Source organism: Podarcis liolepis, assembly GCF_965112155.1.
Source record: "Podarcis liolepis genome assembly, chromosome: 2".
Taxonomy (NCBI): Eukaryota; Metazoa; Chordata; class Lepidosauria; order Squamata; family Lacertidae; genus Podarcis; species Podarcis liolepis.
The window spans coordinates 49690081-49708669 of NC_139555.1; the positions used below are offsets into that span (position 1 = coordinate 49690081).

The 18589-nt window shown below is 42.4% G+C and overlaps 1 protein-coding gene across 10 annotated transcripts in view; it reads left to right on the forward strand.

Annotated features, from left to right (window-relative positions):
• KCNIP1 (potassium voltage-gated channel interacting protein 1) overlaps nucleotides 1–18589 on the forward strand; it is a 565439-nt gene that overhangs the window by 381575 nt on the left and 165275 nt on the right. For 2 of the 10 annotated variants that reach the window (XM_083482875.1, XM_083482868.1), the window contains exon 1: nucleotides 7–208. The exons of the other annotated variants lie outside the window; for them this stretch is intronic. In XM_083482875.1, coding sequence (XP_083339001.1) covers nucleotides 178–208 — 31 coding nt within the window. In that variant the 5' untranslated portion in view covers nucleotides 7–177. Of the gene's footprint in view, nucleotides 1–6; nucleotides 209–18589 lie in introns of those variants that run through there. 10 annotated transcript variants of the gene reach the window in all.

Here is an 18589-nt window from a genome sequence, read left to right on the forward strand (position 1 = left end):
TATAAACTCCAAAGCGCCCTCATTTCCTGTTCCCTAGAGGCCCTGGAGATGGTGGGGTTAATTCCTTCCCATTGCGATCAATGAGATAGACTCTTAAAAAGAAAAAGAAAGGAAAGGATGGAAAACCCCCAGGAAAAGTCTTCACTCACCTTCCACATTGCTTAGCAGCAGCAGCAGATGCAGCAATTGGCTTTGCCCACCCAGGAAGGTAGGATTACTCTGTAAATTATTCAAGACCTGAAATGGCCAGATTTTATGTATGCTTCTTTTTGCAACATAGGCAATTGAGTGTTCCCAGGGTATCAAGTTTTGCTTGGCAGTTTTTTCCTTTGGAGTTCAGTGGAGAAGATTAGAATACAGCAAATGTGACATCAGTGGAGCTTTGGGGAATATTTCTATGGAATTGGGGCTGATCTACTTCCTCAGTGCTTTTTTATTTTATTTAAATATATGTGCTTTGCACCTCAGTTTGAATGAGATTGACCTAGAAAAACCCCACATAGAAGATACTGCCTGTAGTAAAAGTGATTTAAAAGATAATAACTACTGGATGTAATCTAGATGGGTGTGCACTGGAAGTGCAGAACTCTGAGAGATTTTGCTAGCCTTATAGAAATGCATTTTGCTTCTGTCAGATTTCCTCCGACTCCCCACCCCCCACCCCCCGCCACAAAACCCTCCAAATTCACTCTTGTGTACATATACAGATTTGATTTAAAAGTATTTCCTCTCAGGTTCTGATTCACAGACGTCTAAAACTGCTTTTCAAAAAGCAGTTTGGGAGTTTTACACACGAACCACTGGAAGGCAGAGAAAAATGCATCTCCTCAGCCTGTGAGGCTGGAGTGGGAAACTTGTAGCTCTCCAGATGTTGTTGGTCTATAACACCCATCATGCATGACTATTAGTTGTGTTGGCTGGAGCTGGTGGGACTTTTAGAAAACAGACTCTGTCTACTACCTTTCCAATAACAGAACAGAAGTGTGTGTTTTTTTGGCTGTGCCCTAAAATGCAACTGACTAACCAGGATCGTGTGGCACATGGCAGGCTGACATCCTGGTTTTTGAGCGTGCTGTAGCTTCTGTGCCATGCTGTCGTCGTTCCTGAGTCTGACAATATGTTCAGAGTCTATACAGTGGCAGTTGTGACTAATCTGACCTAACCTTGGTTGTCAGAGGATAACTGGGAGAATAGCATGCTTTAGTGGGAGTCGATGGAACTTGCCCCTTATCACATTTTTAAAAATGCCTTTGTTCCTATTGGTATTCATCCTTTCCCCCCCCCTTTCATATGCTAGCTTCTTCTTTTTTAAAAAGATGGATCACTAACTAGTTCAGGCACTTAATTAATTAAATGAATTGGATCCATCTCATGTAGATTAATGGCAAACTTTTAAGAGTTGAATATGATTACATCAGATGACTAAAATGATAACTATTAAATTTGAGACAATAACTTTTTTAATGTTCTAATAATTTTTATATACTAATATACCACATCCACAGAAATCAGTTGAGTATATTTGCCCACCAAGAGAGAGCAAGGTACTGTATCCCACCGCCCAATATTTGTTCCATGTTGGTTTGCACAGCAAGGAACAGAAAATGCAATTGCAGCTCATTTCAGATATTCCTGCTTTTTCTCTTTCCTAATGGCAAATAACATAGAATATCATTAGATTAATCTATGGTAAAGACACATTTTGAATGCAGTGCACAGTTCTAGGCATTCAATCTCAAAAAGCAACAGGATCAGGGGCGTAGCTAGCTGCTCCGGCACCTGGAGCGGCGGGGGGCAGAGCGATCTGCCCACGGGGGCGGCACGGTGATCTGCCCATGGGGTTGGTGTGGCAATCCACTCACAGAGTCCGCCTGGTGGACGCAAGCCACACGCTGCCGTTTCTGGCGGCATGGGGCCCAAGCCACCACGTCACTCCCAGGAGAGACGTGTGGCTTGGTTGCGCTGCAGGCCAGGCCCCGCGATAATCCCCCTGTGGTGTGCTAGTTTGTCATCCGCCCTCAAGGATGACACCCAGGGCGGACTGCACTCCCTGTACCCCCCCTTCCTACACCCCTGAAAAGGATACCAAAGAACTTTAAAGAGTACAGAAATGAAACTAAAATGATCAGGGCATTTTAGGAGGAAAGGATCTGATCCAACTAAGCAATTTTTATATTTTTAATTTCAACTTTACTGAGGCCCAAATGAGATAGTTTTACTGCCAATAACAGCAGTTACTGATCTAGCTCACCATTCCTACTCTGTTCTTACTTGTGTTCTGATGACACAGCAGCCTCCATTGTCATCAGCCAATATTGTGGGGTATTGCTTGGGAAATACGCTGTGCATTTATGATGTGGATAAGCACTGCTAGACATGGCAGAGTAGGAGGAGACAGTTAAGTACAAGGCTGTGGTTTTCACAGTAGATACCTAAGACTGAAACACATTTGTTAACGTTTCTGTTCTTTGTACCCTTTGCTTTGGACAATTTTGTATTGCCTTTTGCATTTTGGAAAGCCTTGCGTTCTGAGGAGTAGCTCAGTGAACTACTCAGTCATTTCTGATTGAAAAATCAATCACACTCCAACATCATTTGGCATATAAATCTGTAGAAATGCCATTTTAGCTCCCCGTTTTGTTAGTTTAGGTCTTTCTTTGTCCTTGTGTAAGGCAATCTGTTTCTAAATGGAGTCAAGGTAAATGCAGGATAATTACCAGTCTCATACTACTCACACATTCCATGAATTCCTGAGAAACAAATTAACTTGGTTGGGGGCATAGGCCAGATCCTGGAGGCTTCTGGTTTATGTAGAAGAAAAGGTCACAAATCTGAACTCATTTGTTTTTCTTTTGAATAATCTGTTATTGGCAAGTCTGATAGTGCCAATCTATCTGCCACTTGAGGACCTTGAACCAGCTCGCAAATACCTTTGTCAGGGCACAGCATCAGTAGTCAGAACCATAACATCCCCAGACACTCATCACTTATCAGACATAGCCAGTATTGGTCAGAGTTTTAGCATACCGCTCAGGTCTTACATCGACCAGCAGATCAGACCTCTTGCCATTATAATCTTGTATTGATGTAGCTGCTGTTTGGAAAGACAATCATCTCTCCAATGTGACATTTGTTTAAAAATGTTCTGTAAATTTTATGTGTTAAGGGTTGTGTGGGGTGGTTTATGAAAACCTGGTAGTTGAGCAGTGTGTTTTCCCAAAATGATTTGTGATCTGAGAAATTACTTGAAGAGTGCCCTGACTACAGCATAAGGAATTAACAAGTAGGACAGGATGGGGGGGGGCATTTATGTGTAGGAGCTGCTTTCTTTTTATTAAGAGCAAAGCTTCTTTTCTTTTTATATAAAAAGTGTGTATATGCAAAGGTAGCGTAGCCTACAGTTTTTAAGAGCCTCTCTTTTAATAAAGATTAATGTCCTGTTATCAACCAAGTCAGGGGAAAGGTGGTTGAGGTGTGTTCTTCTGGTGCAGACATCTCCAGATAATCTTACTGCCAGTTGATATATTGTAATCTAAAGCACTAAAATGACAGTAATCCTAATCATGTCGGACTACTTGAAATGCATCATTGGAAGGTGGTGGCTCTGATGTTGCACGCATAAAAAACTGAGGTGTAGGGAAAGGTGATTAACAGTGCAATTTAAAGAAAGTTTGCCAAGAATTAAATGCAGTTTGAATTCAAAGGCATTTACTTCCCATTAGGTAGGACAATCCTATATACCGTATTTTCCCGTGTATAAGACTAGGCTTTTTTCCTAATAAATTATGTCAAAAATTAGGGGGTGTCTTATACACGGATAGTGCCGAGGCCATTTTCTGAAATCCGAGTTTCCCAAAATAGGGGGTGTCTTATACACGGGGGCGTCTTATAGATGGAAAAATACGGTACATCCCTGCACTGGTCTCTATTTAGGGTTTAGGATTGTAGGAATCATAGAATCATAGAATCATAGAGTTGGAAGAGACCACAAGGGCCATCGAGTCCAACCCCCTGCCAAGCAGGAAACACCATCAGAGCACTCCTGACATATGGTTGTCAAGCCTCTGCTTAAAGACCTCCAAAGCAGGAGACTCCACCACACTCCTTGGCAGCAAATTCCACTGTCGAACAGCTCTTACTGTCAGGAAGTTCTTCCTAATGTTTAGGTGGAATCTTCTTTCTTGTAGTTTGGATTCATTGGTCCGTGTCCGCTTCTCTGGAGCAGCAGAAAACAACCTTTCTCCCTCCTCTATGTGACATCCTTTTATATATTTGAACATGGCTATCATATCACCCCTTGACCTCCTCTTCTCCAGGCTAAACATGCCCAGCTCCCTTAGCCGTTCCTCATAAGGCATCATTTCCAGGCCTTTGACTATAGATGTGTTAGAAGGAATATAGAGTAGGAACATAGAGTAAGTTTGGTATAGACTACATGGATTCTTTTTTAAGAGACAATTTTGTTGACTATTTGACTTGTAGCCTGCCCTGGGGTTCAGGGATGAAAGATGGGATATATATATAGGGTTTTCATATTTTAAGAAGTAAAAATCCAGACACAAAAAGTTGTTGAGCTTTTTAAAGGAAAGTTATTGAGCTTTGTGTTGAGCAATGTGTCCTTTTAAAAAATACCGTATTTTTCACCCTATAGGACGTACTTTTTCCCCTCCAAAAATGGGTGCGTCCTATGGGGCGAATGCAGGCTTTTGCTGAAGCTTGGAGAGTGAGAGGGGTTGGTGCACACCGACCCCTCTCGCTCTCCAGGCTTCAGGAACACATCCGCAGCCTAGGCAGCCCTACGGGAGGTCCGGCAGGGATGTCTAGGCTGCGGATAGCAGCCTGCTGCCCAGCGCGAGGGGCGCCCTGAAGCAGAGCGCTCCCCGCGCCAGGCAGACATCCGCAGTGTGGGGAGCCTTGGAGGAGTTCCCCGCAAGGCTCCCCATGCTGCGGATAGCAGCCTGTTGCCCAGCGCGAGGGGCGCCCTGAAGCAGAGCGCCCCCCCCGTGCCAGGCAGACATCCGCAGCGTGGGGAGCCTTGCAGGAGTTCCCCGCAGGGCTCCCCACGCTGCGGATAGCAGCCTGCCGCCCCGCAGGGGGGGGGCGCCCTGATGCAGAGCGCCCCTCGCGCGGGGCAGACATCGGCCAGCCCCACAAGCTCGGGGGACAGCAGGGAGGCGCAGCGCTGCCATCCCGCTGTTCCTCGACCTGGTTCTGTTTCTCCGACCTGCTTTGGGGGGGGGGAATAAAGGGAATTCCCCCCCTTTATTTCCCCCCAAAAAAACTAGGTGCGTCCTATGGGACGGAGCGTCCTATGGGACGAAAAATACGGTAACTCTTTTACAACTGTGTGTGTATGTGTCTACACACACACATATAATTAAGAAACATACTTTGACCACATTTAGTAATTTTGTAGAATGTAGCATGAATACAAACACTCTGTGTTCCATATATGTGTAATTGATATGCTATATAGCAAGCAAAGAGACTTGGGCTGTGTTTATTGGCATGCTTTTCCACGCAAAGAATGAGAATCAATAGTTCTCTTATTAAAGAGAGAGTAGGGACTATAATTCAGGAACTGCGGGCCACTTAGCTATTAACAGAATTATGATTTCCTGTCCAGTAGAAAAATGTCAATAATTTCACCTTACTGAGAGAATCCACTGGGGCACAAAACTCATGGTCTGAATAACACATTGGCTCACATAATGGATTGTGTATTCTGGAGCATTAGGAACTGAAGAGTTACTGGGGGCAGTGCAAATATACCAAACACATAATATATTGTGAAATCTTGTAAATGGTTACTTCACACAGTCATTTTTGTGGTTGCTCTTGGGCATGAAAATGCCTGGAGTCATGCTGGGGAATTTCAGTTGAATTGGTGGTATACAGTTGCTCTGTGAAGCCATTTCCAAGATTGTAGGAAGCCATTGTAATGTTGAAATGGCTTCAAAGTGTGCTGACATCCTGCTGGTTCATGGTACATTTCTTCATGTTATTCCATATCAGACTGGATCCAAGTTGCTGAGATCTAGTATTTATTTGCAAAGGTGTGCATAGAGAAGACTTTTAGGAAATGAAAGTGATGCTTGATGATGATCGACATCCTGACAATCTGGAACAGGGATTCTCAAAGTGTGGTCCTCAGATCACCAGTGGTTCATGAGCATCACCCAGGTGGTCCACACTTGCATCTAATGTGTGTGTCAAGAACTGTGTGAGCAATTGCTGCTTCATTGTTCTTAGAACCTAGACTTCCCATGGGAAAGCTCTGGGAACCCTGTCCTCTTTTTCAACTGGCTACTCTAGAAACAAGAGTGGAGGAACAAGGGGCAGCCTGGTTGCCTGCCATTGTTTTCATCTTTTGGGTTTCTAAATTCAAACTTGGATGGAATCTTCATTTTTGTCTAATTTGGTAGAGATCTTCTAAGACTCTAAAAATACAATAACTGTGCAAGGAAGCAGCATGCATCCCTTTCCCCTTTCCCGCTGCAGGAGATATATGCTCCTGAATAAGAAAAAGAAGATGTACCAATTAACTAAACAATAGCAATAGCAATACTTGAGTGTTGCAATTATATTTGGATGGAGTTTGGAAGCCAGCAGAAAATACATTCTATAAAATATCAGTCACTGTTGAGAAAAAGCTTACAAGTTCCAGACGGGAAAGTTTATACAGTGGTGCCTCGCAAGACGAAAAGAATCGTTCTGTGATTCTCTTTGTCTAGAGGTTTTTTCGTCTTGCGAAGCAAGCCCATTGACGGATTAGCGGATTAGCGCTATTAGCGGCTTGCGAAGCAAGCTCATAGGAAATTCGTTTTGCGAAGCACCTCCAAAACGGAAAACTCTTTCGTCTAGCGAGTTTTCTGTCTAGTGAGGCATTCGTCTTGCGGGGCACCACTGTATACCAAACTCCAGAGCTCTGACAGCATGAAGTAAGACATAAGGGAGAAATGCATTCAGATTAAAAGAATATAACCCAAAGAATTCTCGAATCATGGCATAATAAATAAAATTCCACGGGGCTGTAGCAAAGTTTAGAAGTAGTCCATATGCTTACTCTCCACAGGTAGACTGGCAGATGCAGTTGTTAAAATGTTCTTTTTTATGGAAAGCAGCTGGTAGTTCACTAGCATATACACTTGGGAAATTATGCACTAAGAAGTCAGTTGCAGGATGTATAAGGCCAGACTATTGATGCTGAAGTTTAAAATCAAAAGGCTCTCCAGATATATAAAATCAAATCTATATTCATCATGGCATCCTGTGCAAGTAAAGAAAATACGTAAATTTGAGTGACTCTTCTTTCCACTGCAATAAATGGGTTGTATTGGTTCCTCAGGTATGTAGTGGGTAGGATTTTCCAGCGGTATCCTTTTCAAGATGCTTCTGATAAGGAGGGCATGAAGGCAAAAGGCTTTCCTCGTTGATTGTCCCCAGGACTTGTATTTATAGGTCCTGTATATATAAACTCTTAATATGGAGATTCCATTTAAACCATTATGGCTCATCCCTGTTGATAAGACATACCACCCCGTGATCAGCCATTGATATCAGATGTCATTTTCATTTTCCCACTAGAATTGTCCAGATCTCCCCACCCCCACCCCCAAGTCTGTTTACAATAACCCTGAGATTCTCAAACAAGAACTACCAATATGCTTTGTGCCAAGCACTCTGCTTCATTGTTTTAGCTATACCAGAAGTACATTGAGCTTTCCCACTAGACTTTCCTTAGCAATGTGCAAGAGTTGATTTCCCCCGTCTGTAGCTGGAGAACTTTGAGGTTGCAGCTGAATCTGAAGAAGCTCATGAGAATCTGGTGCATATGTAAAAAGTGATTACCATGGTCCATTCACATTTATTCTCATGGTTTGCTGTTGAACATGTCTGTTCCCTCCTCAAGATGAAAACCATGTGGTTATTTTATGTTTGCTATTAAGGATTGTAATTAAGCTACACTGTTGGCTAGAAGCTGAAGACGTGGGACGTTGTCATCTGTTAGCCCGGTTGTCTGGTTTGTTTTTAAATTACATATAAAGGGAAAAGTATTATCCACATTGAGCCCTGCAGCATAGTTTAGGCCCTGCTTGTAATTCACAGCATTCAACTGAAATTACTGCTATATAGAGGGAAGACTCAGCCCATGGTGATGTAAAGAGGGAGGTTTAGAAGTACCATGATTCTTCCTCCCCTTCATTACTAAGTGTCACAGGAGACATTTATCTTTCTGTCACTGCTGTTCTGTACTCTCTGGAATTTAATAGATGTTACTTTTTTTTACTGTAGTTATAGACATGTATTACATACACATTAAGAGCCTGGGGAGTGTCGTTTGAACAGAGCATGAATTGTAGAGCAAGCAAGGAAAGCAATATATATTTATGGGGGTTTGCTAGTCTCCAAAGTGGGAACAATGGGACTCATGAGCTGTTCTTCATTTTTATTTATTTATGGGCACAGTTTTGAAGGCACAAAGTAGAGCTTTTTCAGAATTGCAGATCCCACCCACATTGCACAGGCACAGCATTTCAGGCTACTCTGGTGAAGGTAAGGAGGGAAAGTTCAAGAGCTGCTCACAATGTGACAAGAGGGCAGCTGTTAAGGAAAAGAAGAAAAAACGAAGTCCCTCTGCATGAATAGTCCAGTGTCTAGCTGGATTGCAATCTGTGACTATATTCTAGTACTATATTCTAGTACTTAGTTACATATGCATAAATTATAGTGGTCTGAACAGCACATATTAGGCATACTCTGTATTCCACTTTTTGGGGCCTAGAATATGGCCTGGACAGTGCTGAGTTACACAGTTTTCTGTACTACCTACTGTTTATTACTATTGCAGTAGTAAAATTTAATAAGCAGTGTAGTAACTAAGGAGTTAAATGTGCAATTTTGGAGCAAAAATCCACCTTTAGAATTTTCTTTCCTGTTCACTTCAGCTTATGTCCTTTTATCTTCTCATATATTGCACTTGCACCAGCTTTTCTGTACACAGTTCAGCAGATCTGTACAAATACTTTATTCGGAATACAGACTGAGCTCTTGAGTAAAGAGATACTGCTATACACTTCCACCTAACTCTGCTTTGTAAGGTACATAAGAACACAACAGGAGCCCTGCTGGATCGAGAAACAAGCCCATCTGGTCCAGCATCCTGTTCTCACAATAGCCAACCTAGGGGGAAGCCCACAGCAGAAGGCAGCATTCTCTCCAATGGTGATTCCTAGCAAATTGGTATTCAGGGGGATCCTGGCTTTGACAGTGGAAGTAGAACTTCACCACTGTGGCCAGTTGCAATCAATAGCCTTATTCTCCATGAATTTGTCTAGTCCTCTTTTAAAGCTGTCTAAGCCCCTATATCCTATGGGATAGAGGGACGCGGGTGGCGCTGTGGGTAAAACCTCAGTGCCTAGGACTTGCCGGTCGTATGGTCGGCGGTTCGAATCCCCGCGGTGGGGTGAGCTCCCGCCGTTCGGTCCCAGCTCCTGCCCACCTAGCAGTTCGAAAGCACCCCTAAGTGCAAGTAGATAAATAGGTACCGCTTTATAGCGGGAAGGTAAATGGCGTTTCCGTGTGCTGCGCTGGTGCTGGCTCACCAGCTGCAGCTTCGTCACGCTGGCCATGTGATGCGGAACTGTCTTCGGACAGCGCTGGCCCCCGGCCTCTTAAGTGAGATGGGTGCACAATTCTAGAGTCGGACATGACTGGCCCGTACGGGCAGGGGTACCTTTACCTTTACCTTAAGCCCCTATATCCTATGGGAACAAATTCCAGAGTTTAACTATGTGATGTATGGAGAAGTATATTTCAATCTGTCCTGAATATTCCAAACATTCAGTTTCATGGGATGGCCCAAAGTCCTAGAATTTTGAGTGAAGGAGAAAAGAGATCTCAAATGAACTGATTTGAAACTGGCTTGTTACTTGCCTACCTGGAAGTAGATATGAACAAATCTGTCAATTTTGGTTTTTCTCCATTTCTTGTTTTCCCCCCTATGTTCACTTCTCCACATTTACATATAAACTCCTCATGAAAATTCATCAACATTTTAAAGTAAATTTATTCTATGGACACATTTTTGTATGCAATTTTGCCAAATATTTTGCAAACCAATTTCCCCCAATTTAATGCATTTTTGTACCTTAGTTTCATTAATATATGCATTTTTGTACTCATTACGTGACTAGAGAGCGGTACTGGAAAATTCAGAAAAGTGCAAATTTTGAAGGATGGCTGTGTTTCATTTTGCATACTGTTTTGGAAAGTGCAGATTAGGTAGGTTAGTATTTAAATGCAGACTGAATTGAATGTCCATTCTCTCACTAACTGGAAGACTGCCTTCTTCCATGCATATTACTCAGTGTTTAAGCTCCTTTCCAGAGGTCCCAATTCCACCAAGTGAAGAGATACAGGTGGTGACTATGATGAGGACCTTCTATGTGGTGGCACCCTGGCTATGCAATAGTCTGGCAGTGCAACTTTTTCTGATGTCATCTTTATGGCTATTTCAGGGCCAAGTGAAGACCTTTGCTAACATTCACCTTGGCCTTTTGAACATACTATGTTCTTTAAAGAACGTTTTCATGGTCCAAGTTATGTTTTGGTTTATAATCTTAGATGCTGATTAGCGCCCCACCCCCACCTCCGCTGCTAGAAAATTCTAAGGCTGTTGTTACTCCAGCTGTTCAATCATTGCATTGCACCTTTACACTGCATTATTTGTTCTATAAGCTTCCCAGAGAACATATGGTGAGAGGCATCCATACAAATCTGGCAAATAAATACTAAAATAAATAAAACTGGAGAATCTAGCTGTAAATTCAGGTGCTTTTACTCTTTGGGCCACCATGACAGCATAGCGGAATAAGGAAGAGCTCTTAGCCTGCTCTTTACTGCACTGCAGAGCTACCACTGCAGAATACTGCAGTTACCTATTCTGCATGGATCATGTGACCCAAGAGTCCAATACAGTTCTACCTGGTTTAATAAAGCTGTTAACTCTGCCTCTGACTCCTTAGCTGAGCAACATGTCATTTCAGCAGAATTAGAGGTGCTATTAAATTGCCCACTCCCAGTTGCCTAGTTGGCCACCTGCAACTCCTCGCCCCCCACGGCTGTATATAACTTGGGCAGTGCTTACAATGTGTCCCTAGATTTGAGGCAACAGTTTCACTCACCTTGCTTTATTTCAAACCTAGCAGATTTTGGATTCCAGGGGGTTCTGTCATTAATAGCTACTCTGACCATATTTCCTTATTTCTGTTGACCAATGTATTCTAGCTGTTGTGAGATCATTTATCGTGTGTTTATCCAGGAGATATTTTATTTCTAGATTTAACCCATAAAAGCAATATCAAAGTAGCTTCACCAGCTATTTTGCCAGATGTTTAAAGGAAGTTTGTAAGTTTTGGTTGCCACCTAGTGTTCAGACATGATTCAGACACGTTTGTCAGGTTAGAAGCCGTAGATAGAGAAAAATTGTGTGTGCGTCTTCAGTGACAGTTTGCCATTTCACAAATGAAAATAAAACTGCAATCACAAAATCTAAACACCAATCGTGGTTAAAATTAAAATAGAGGGAATGTGGAGGTTTGGTTGATGAGACAACAGATGCCAGTAAGTGCATCTGTTTACATTAGGCCTTAAGAAAGTGGGATGTAATTGGCATAACTGTCAGGGTAAATATGAGGGCTCTGGGCACAACAAGGAAATGACTGATGATTTCCCTAATTAGGAAACACTTGTGAAAATTCCAGACAATGACAGTCATTAAGGATCTAGAAAGTGCATCCTTTATCGCAAGTCTGACAACCTAGCAGCCTGTAAAGTGAAGGCAACTAGGTGGATTTTATGTGACCCCCTAGTAGAAGAGCTTTATGTGGCACCCTAGTGGTCCTATCCAGTTTTAATGGCATTGTAACATGTTTGCCTGCAATTTCACTTGTGCCTCCAGACAGTCACTTTTTGGGTGAAGGGATTCAAGTGCACACCAGAAATTCAGGTTGGTGCAATTAAAGTGTTATGTTGACCTATCACAACAAATCCTCTTTAAAGAATGGACTTTTGCAGTTAGGGAAGTGATGGGGAAATGTACTGAAAAGTGTGAGGCAAACAAAAGGTTGGCCGGATGATGTATGAATTGCAAAAAAAAATCAAAATGAATGCTCTGCAAAGACTGGACATAGTCTAACCTCTGCATGAGTTTTGTACAAACAAATCAGGACCTGCTCACCTGCTCAGTGAGCAGGTCTTCTGGAGATACACTTATAAAGAAAAAGAAAATGCTTTTAAATGGTAAGAAAACATTTTCATAGGTTGCACTTAATGGTTATATGAGCAAAAGGCAACTCATTGCAATGGATCTTATTCTTCCCTTCCTCCCTCTCTGCAGCCACTACCCCCCAGAAAAAGCCTAAGGGTTTGGAGGGACCCTTTGGAACAAGATAGATATATAAGAGCTTTCACAGTGCTGCTAGTACCAGCTTAGAGAAGCAGCGTTTACTTACAGCACCTAAAACACCAGAGTATTTAAAAGTCTACAGAGCAAAGCTCTACTCAACGCTCTTTCTCAGATGCCATTAGGCAGCCTTTGGAAATTTCATATGAATCGTTATATATTGTTATGGATATGCCATAAAGAAGTATTGAGTCCAGCACAAGTTTTAAACATACCGTACAAAAAGTTGTTGGGGTATAAGGACACTGCATATTCTGTGGGAAAGGCTGGAGGGAAGACTATGCTAGGCATTAATCACAACTGTGGGGCAGGAGAGAGGCCTGAAGGTAAAATTATTTGAGTTAGGCAGGGTAGGGGACTGGAATTAGCAGCAGGCTGGATCCTCACCCACCCACCTTCCATGGGTCAAGTTTGACAGGTGGGCAGAGTCCTGCACTTCAGATGCACTGCTGATCAACTAATTGTTCGCACTTTCAACAGGCTGCCAATCAGTTGATCAGCAGTGCCTCAAACACCCTCCCTTTGGGTCCATCTACATCTTAACCTGCCCCACATCTGACACCAGGTAGACATTTCTTGGCTGAAATGGCCTCGCAGGCCAAATGGGGATGTCCAATGTGTCTTATTATTGTGTTTGTTTGTTTGTTTATATATATGCCAACCATCTGACTGGGTTGCCGCAGCCATCCTGAGTGGTTTCCAACAAATTTAAAACATTAAGGACCATGAGAAAGCTGTTCCTCACGGCTAGGTGAAGGCCTCATAGCAAATTCATGGTGGGGCTCAGATTTTATTTGCAGACTTTCTTCTGTAGGTTTGTGGAAGTGTGTGTGTGTGTGCAGCGCAGAACTAGAGGGAACTCTCTTGAATCTGCTCATGTGGGAATGCTGTTTTGGGGTCATGCTGCATATTTTCACTTCTGCCACAAGTACCAGGCACACACTCAGCTGAACACTGTCCTCAACCTGTTTTTCTTTTCTTTTGTTTTACTTCTTCAGAGATTGAAGGCTCCCATATTTTACCACTGAAACATGAGAGCACTCACACAATGCTTTTTAGCAAGCAAAAAGCAGTGAACTCGAGCCAGTCATGTCTCTCCTCTCCTCTACTCCACACCACACATTAAATGTGAAGGTTCTCAACCTGTGGGCTGCACACCAATAGTGGTCTACAGGCTATATTCACGTGGTCAGTGGAAAGGTTGTAGAAGCATCACACAATTACAGTGGTACCTCTGGTTATGTACTTAATTCGTTCCGGAGGTCCGTTCTTAACCTGAAACTGTACTTAACCTGAAGCACCACTTTAGCTAATGGGGCCTCCTGCTGCTGCTGCTGCGCCGCAGCTGCACGATTTCTGTTCTCATCCTGAAGCAAAGTTCTTAACCCGAGGTACTATTTCTGGGTTAGTGGAGTCTGTAACCTGAAGCGTATATAACCCAAGGTACCACTGTATCTACATAGCCCTGTGCTTGATTTATTTTTGTCTGACAATGGAGATTGAGACCATTTTGGACAGGGCTGGATTTTCAAACAGGGTAATAAAGCACTGGCTCAGAACCTGAGATTCCTTAAAATATAGCTCTTTCTCAGCCCAAGGCCTGTGTTTCTCATACCCCAGTACTGGTTTGGAGAAGGAGGTTGTTATTTATATTTATCCATTGCATTAGAAAGGTAAGATTGTGATAATTAATGTGCAAGTTATGCACTTTGGGTGGAATTCAACATCATGTTATTACAAATGCCCAAGCATTTCAGTTTGCTGGATGTAACTATCACCCCCTCTTACCCACCCACCCCACTGTTCTGGGGGCTCTCCAAATCCCAGGGGCAGGGAGAGGAGGAGGGAAAGCCCCATTGCACAAGCAGAAGCAGGGTTTGTGTGTTGAATCCCACCCTGTGATTTGTAGAACAGAAAAAAGCATTAGTGGCCCACCTGGATCCTCAGCAATTTTCAAGTGGTCCATGAAGGAGAAAATGAGAATCTCCAATTTAGTGCATATTTTCCTTTTATGTATTTAGTTCTTTCAAGGCTGTCTACTCTTCCTGTCTAAGGCTGGAACGTGATTTTTTTAAAAAATAACAGCAGCAACAACCAGGAGTCTGGCTGCCTCCTTTCTCCTTCATTTCACACAAGCTAAGAACAAGATGGTCCTACCCAGAGGAAGGCTGTGAACCTTCAATTAGAAGGGGGCAGAGTGTTGCATTACTTGTGCTGAATCAATGCTAGCCCACATAAAGCATTAAAGGAATGGTGCAGGGTCATATCGCAAGTCAGGAATATTTTTGGTATTTATTAAAGCATTTATATGCACCACTCAGGGCAGCCTATACCATTAAAAATTATAATGATATAAAAACAACAGTATAAAATAAACTACCAATGAGACAGGGTTAGCAGTTCTATCCAAGCTTATATATGTGATATATGCAGCAGGAAAGTTTATAGAGGAATGTTAAAATATTTGATCATTTATTGAACCAGAATAGACAGCAGAGGGCAGCATTACGCTTACCATCTCATGTCAAATGAACTGGAGTGAATGTGGTTTATATCTCCTGCACCTGTTTGAGCTATTAAGTTAGTGAAGCTTATAAATAAATTTGACTGTTAATAAAATATTCATACTGTAATAAGTTTCTGCTGCAGAATTTTATTATTCTGGAGTGGTAAAATCTTATTACTCCGGGAATGCATGTTGAATATTTCAAAGAGGGGGAACAGCGCCATTCCCACACGTGTGTGCTGGGACATGGTAGCCACTTGGAAATGTATGGCAAGTGATTTGCTTGGAGTGTCTCACCCACAACATCTGTTACGGTTTTCAAAACAAGAATGCAGCCTTTTTTTCACCCTGGTTTGTGTTAGCATGCCGAACCTTGACAAAACCATTTGGAGACCAGCTTACCCAGACAGGATGCCGTTTAGACCTGTCTTTGTCAGGCAGTTGTATTTTCAAGTGGCTGTCACATTGAAAATACATTCAAGTGACTGTCACACTGAGCCTAAGATGGCTTTTACATCATGAGCCTCTAGCATTGCTTTTGGATAGTCAGCTGAAAGAGGAATAAAACTATAGTTCCATGTGGTACATTGTATAGCACTACCTAGCCTGGCAGTGTATGACCCAATGACTAATATCCTTCTATAAGGTAATTCAGAAGCAAGTCACATTCAGCAAAGAGCCTTTTACAACTTTAATTAGAAGCTCCCTCCTTATAGGTTCTGCTTTTAATTGCTTCCATTTCAGCAGGGGTCATTGGTGATGAATTGTCCTTTAAATGAGCCTTAATTAGTTAGTTCCTGTTCCCCATGGAATGGGCTTTAATTACTGGCTTCTCATTAATTCATTTTCTTTTATTATAGTGAAACACCACTATAATCAGTATAACAGGGCATTGGCACTAATGCGAGTACAAGGAAATTCTGGACAGTTCTGAGATGAAAGAGAAAAGATGGGAGAAGAGAGTAAGAGTCAGTTATCCATGGAAACATAGGTGGTGGTGAGGCGAGGGCATCCATCTAGACATGGTGTGTTTTATGAGTCTAAGGGTTTAATTGAATAAAGGTGAGTGGGACTGTGCCACTTGTCTCACTCTGGAAGTCATGTGTGGCAGTTGGCACCAACACATGCTCACCTATGTAAACAGAGGTGAACGTCAGTGTTCTATGCACGGATGTTAAGTGGAGGGGCTGCTGCTGAGAGGCAGCCAGGCTAAGCAAGGAATTGAGTTGAGGGAGGAATTAGCAGCCAGCAGCGGTCATACTTAGCTGATTGCAGCTTCTGTGAGGTCATGATCAGGACTTGTAAACAGGAGTGTTTGTGATGGCATTTAGTGGGGGAGCTTGAAGGGGAGGCCCGACATGCTGTCTCACAATGTACATAGGACCAAGAGACTTGGATGACAAGGGTCCTGCTGCAGTGACCTGCAACACTTGTGCCATGTTTATCTTCCTGCCTGAGAATGTGAAAAACTATATCTGCAGCAATTGCGAGCTGGTTGCCTTGCTGGAAGAGAAGGTATAGCAACTCGAGGCCCACGTGGACTGTCCTGGAACAGCAACATAGGGCAAGCATGCACCCCTAAGGAAGGAGGAAGATCATCCATTGCAGGAGATGAACCTCTGGAGGAATGTGATGCACATTCTTAAATGGACAGCTAGAACCACCCAAGTCTAAGATTTTCCTGTTTTAGTTATCAGTTTCATTTACTATTTTAAAAATTGATCCAATACGTAACAACTGTATCTTGCTTTTTCTGTATATGTGGAAAATGTGCTCTGACACCTTTCAGTCACACCTACTTATTCTAGGAATTGCCAAAGGTTTCATAGAAAACCTTGAGGTGTATATTTGGGGCAGCTCAATGGTTGTGTGTGTATGTGAATGCTTAACTCCTAGCTGTGACTGAACTTTTCAAAGTGACCAAAGGAAATTTGGCACTTAGTGCCAATCAAAACAAGTAATAATGTCTAGCATCTTCTCCTCTTTTCTCCAGCTGTGATTCTCAGTTGTTCTAAAGCAGAATAAACAAACAACAAGCCTCCAAAGAGAACCAGTGGTGGATCATTATTCTGTCCCACACTTACCGTTGCCAGAAGCGTTGCTTTCTCAGTGATATCCTTGGAGCACTAGGATTGCCAGTTGGTGGATAGTCCTTGTAAAATCTGTCTGATTGTCACCAGGCCTTTTTAAAAAGGGTAATCTGAGTTTTCGCTAATGATCAGTGTTGAGATTGCATTGTTGCTTAATTTGGTTGCAATATTTGCAAATAAGGGTTGATCATCTTTCATTTTCCCATATCTGAAATGACTGCCGCTTTCTTTAAAAAGCTGCACATTTCTAATTTAAGTTGTCCCCCTTTTCCCTTTTCTGCTGTACATACTGGTAGTCGATTCCCCAGAATGATTTTGAAAATGCAATCTGTTGGGACGGTAGGATGCTGCCATATATGGAGTCAGGCTATTGGTCCATCTAGCTCAGTACTGGCAACAGTGACTGACAGTGTCTCTCCAGGATTTTGGCTAGTACAGGCAACCCCCTCCCCCATTTACACACATTCAAATGTGTGTGACTGCGCCATCACAGAAACGTCACAGAAAGGGGTGGGGTTGGGGTGGGGTGGGGTGCAGCTTTTCTAGTGGTGTTTCAAATATACGTGATTTCACTGATATGTGCAGTGCCTTGGAACATAACATCCACATAAATGGGAAGTTGCCTGTAGTCTCTCCCAGCTGTACCTGGAGATACCATTTGGGATTCAAGCTGGCACCTTTTGCAGGCAAAACAGACACTCTGCATTGTCTCTTCCAGTGTGTTTAGTTACAAGTGGCAACATGGAAACATGGAGGACCATGATTTTTGGGTTCATACATGCTGTGATAACACCCAGTGCTTGTTTTATTAAATTGCTTGTAATGAATATACTTCAATTTGGTTAGAGCACAAGAGATGCATCTCTTTAATATTCTCTCCCTCTCTCTCTGTCCCTCCACTCCACTTTTATAGTCGAATGTCAACACTTTTGAGATTGATTTTATAGAGATGTAATATTAAAGCCAAACTTACTCCTCTTGTTATGTTTGTTGAGCATGATCAAGAATTCATTTCCTGTTTAAGGATATCAGCTTCATGGTGGCAGACAGATTGTCTTGTCTGCCCCTCAAAAAAAGAAATTAAAATTGAACAAAGGGGACAGCCACATGCTGTTAGAGATGTTTATCCCTACAGAGTCATTTTTCAATGAACATTTTGCAAACCACATTGTCTCAGTAGAGAAAGAAATTAAATGGACTGTTTCAAAACAGACCACCAGATCATATTGGCAGAAGAAAATCTGGAGTGGAAAAGTGGAACGCATTATAGATTACCATTTAACAGCACATCCTTTTAAAATGAAATTACCAGGATGAAAAGGCTATTGCAGTTATTCAAATGGAGAGAGAGGGGGGGGGGAGAACCCTCTAAATAAATAAATCATCAGACACATTGAAATTGTCTTAGCTCACGCTGCTGTGATTTTGTTTTTCTCAAGAATCATTATTTATTTTTTAGTCCTTGCCAACACACATTTCTGCTGAAGCATGTGAGCAATAATCCAATCAAACAACTTGGTGTTTTCT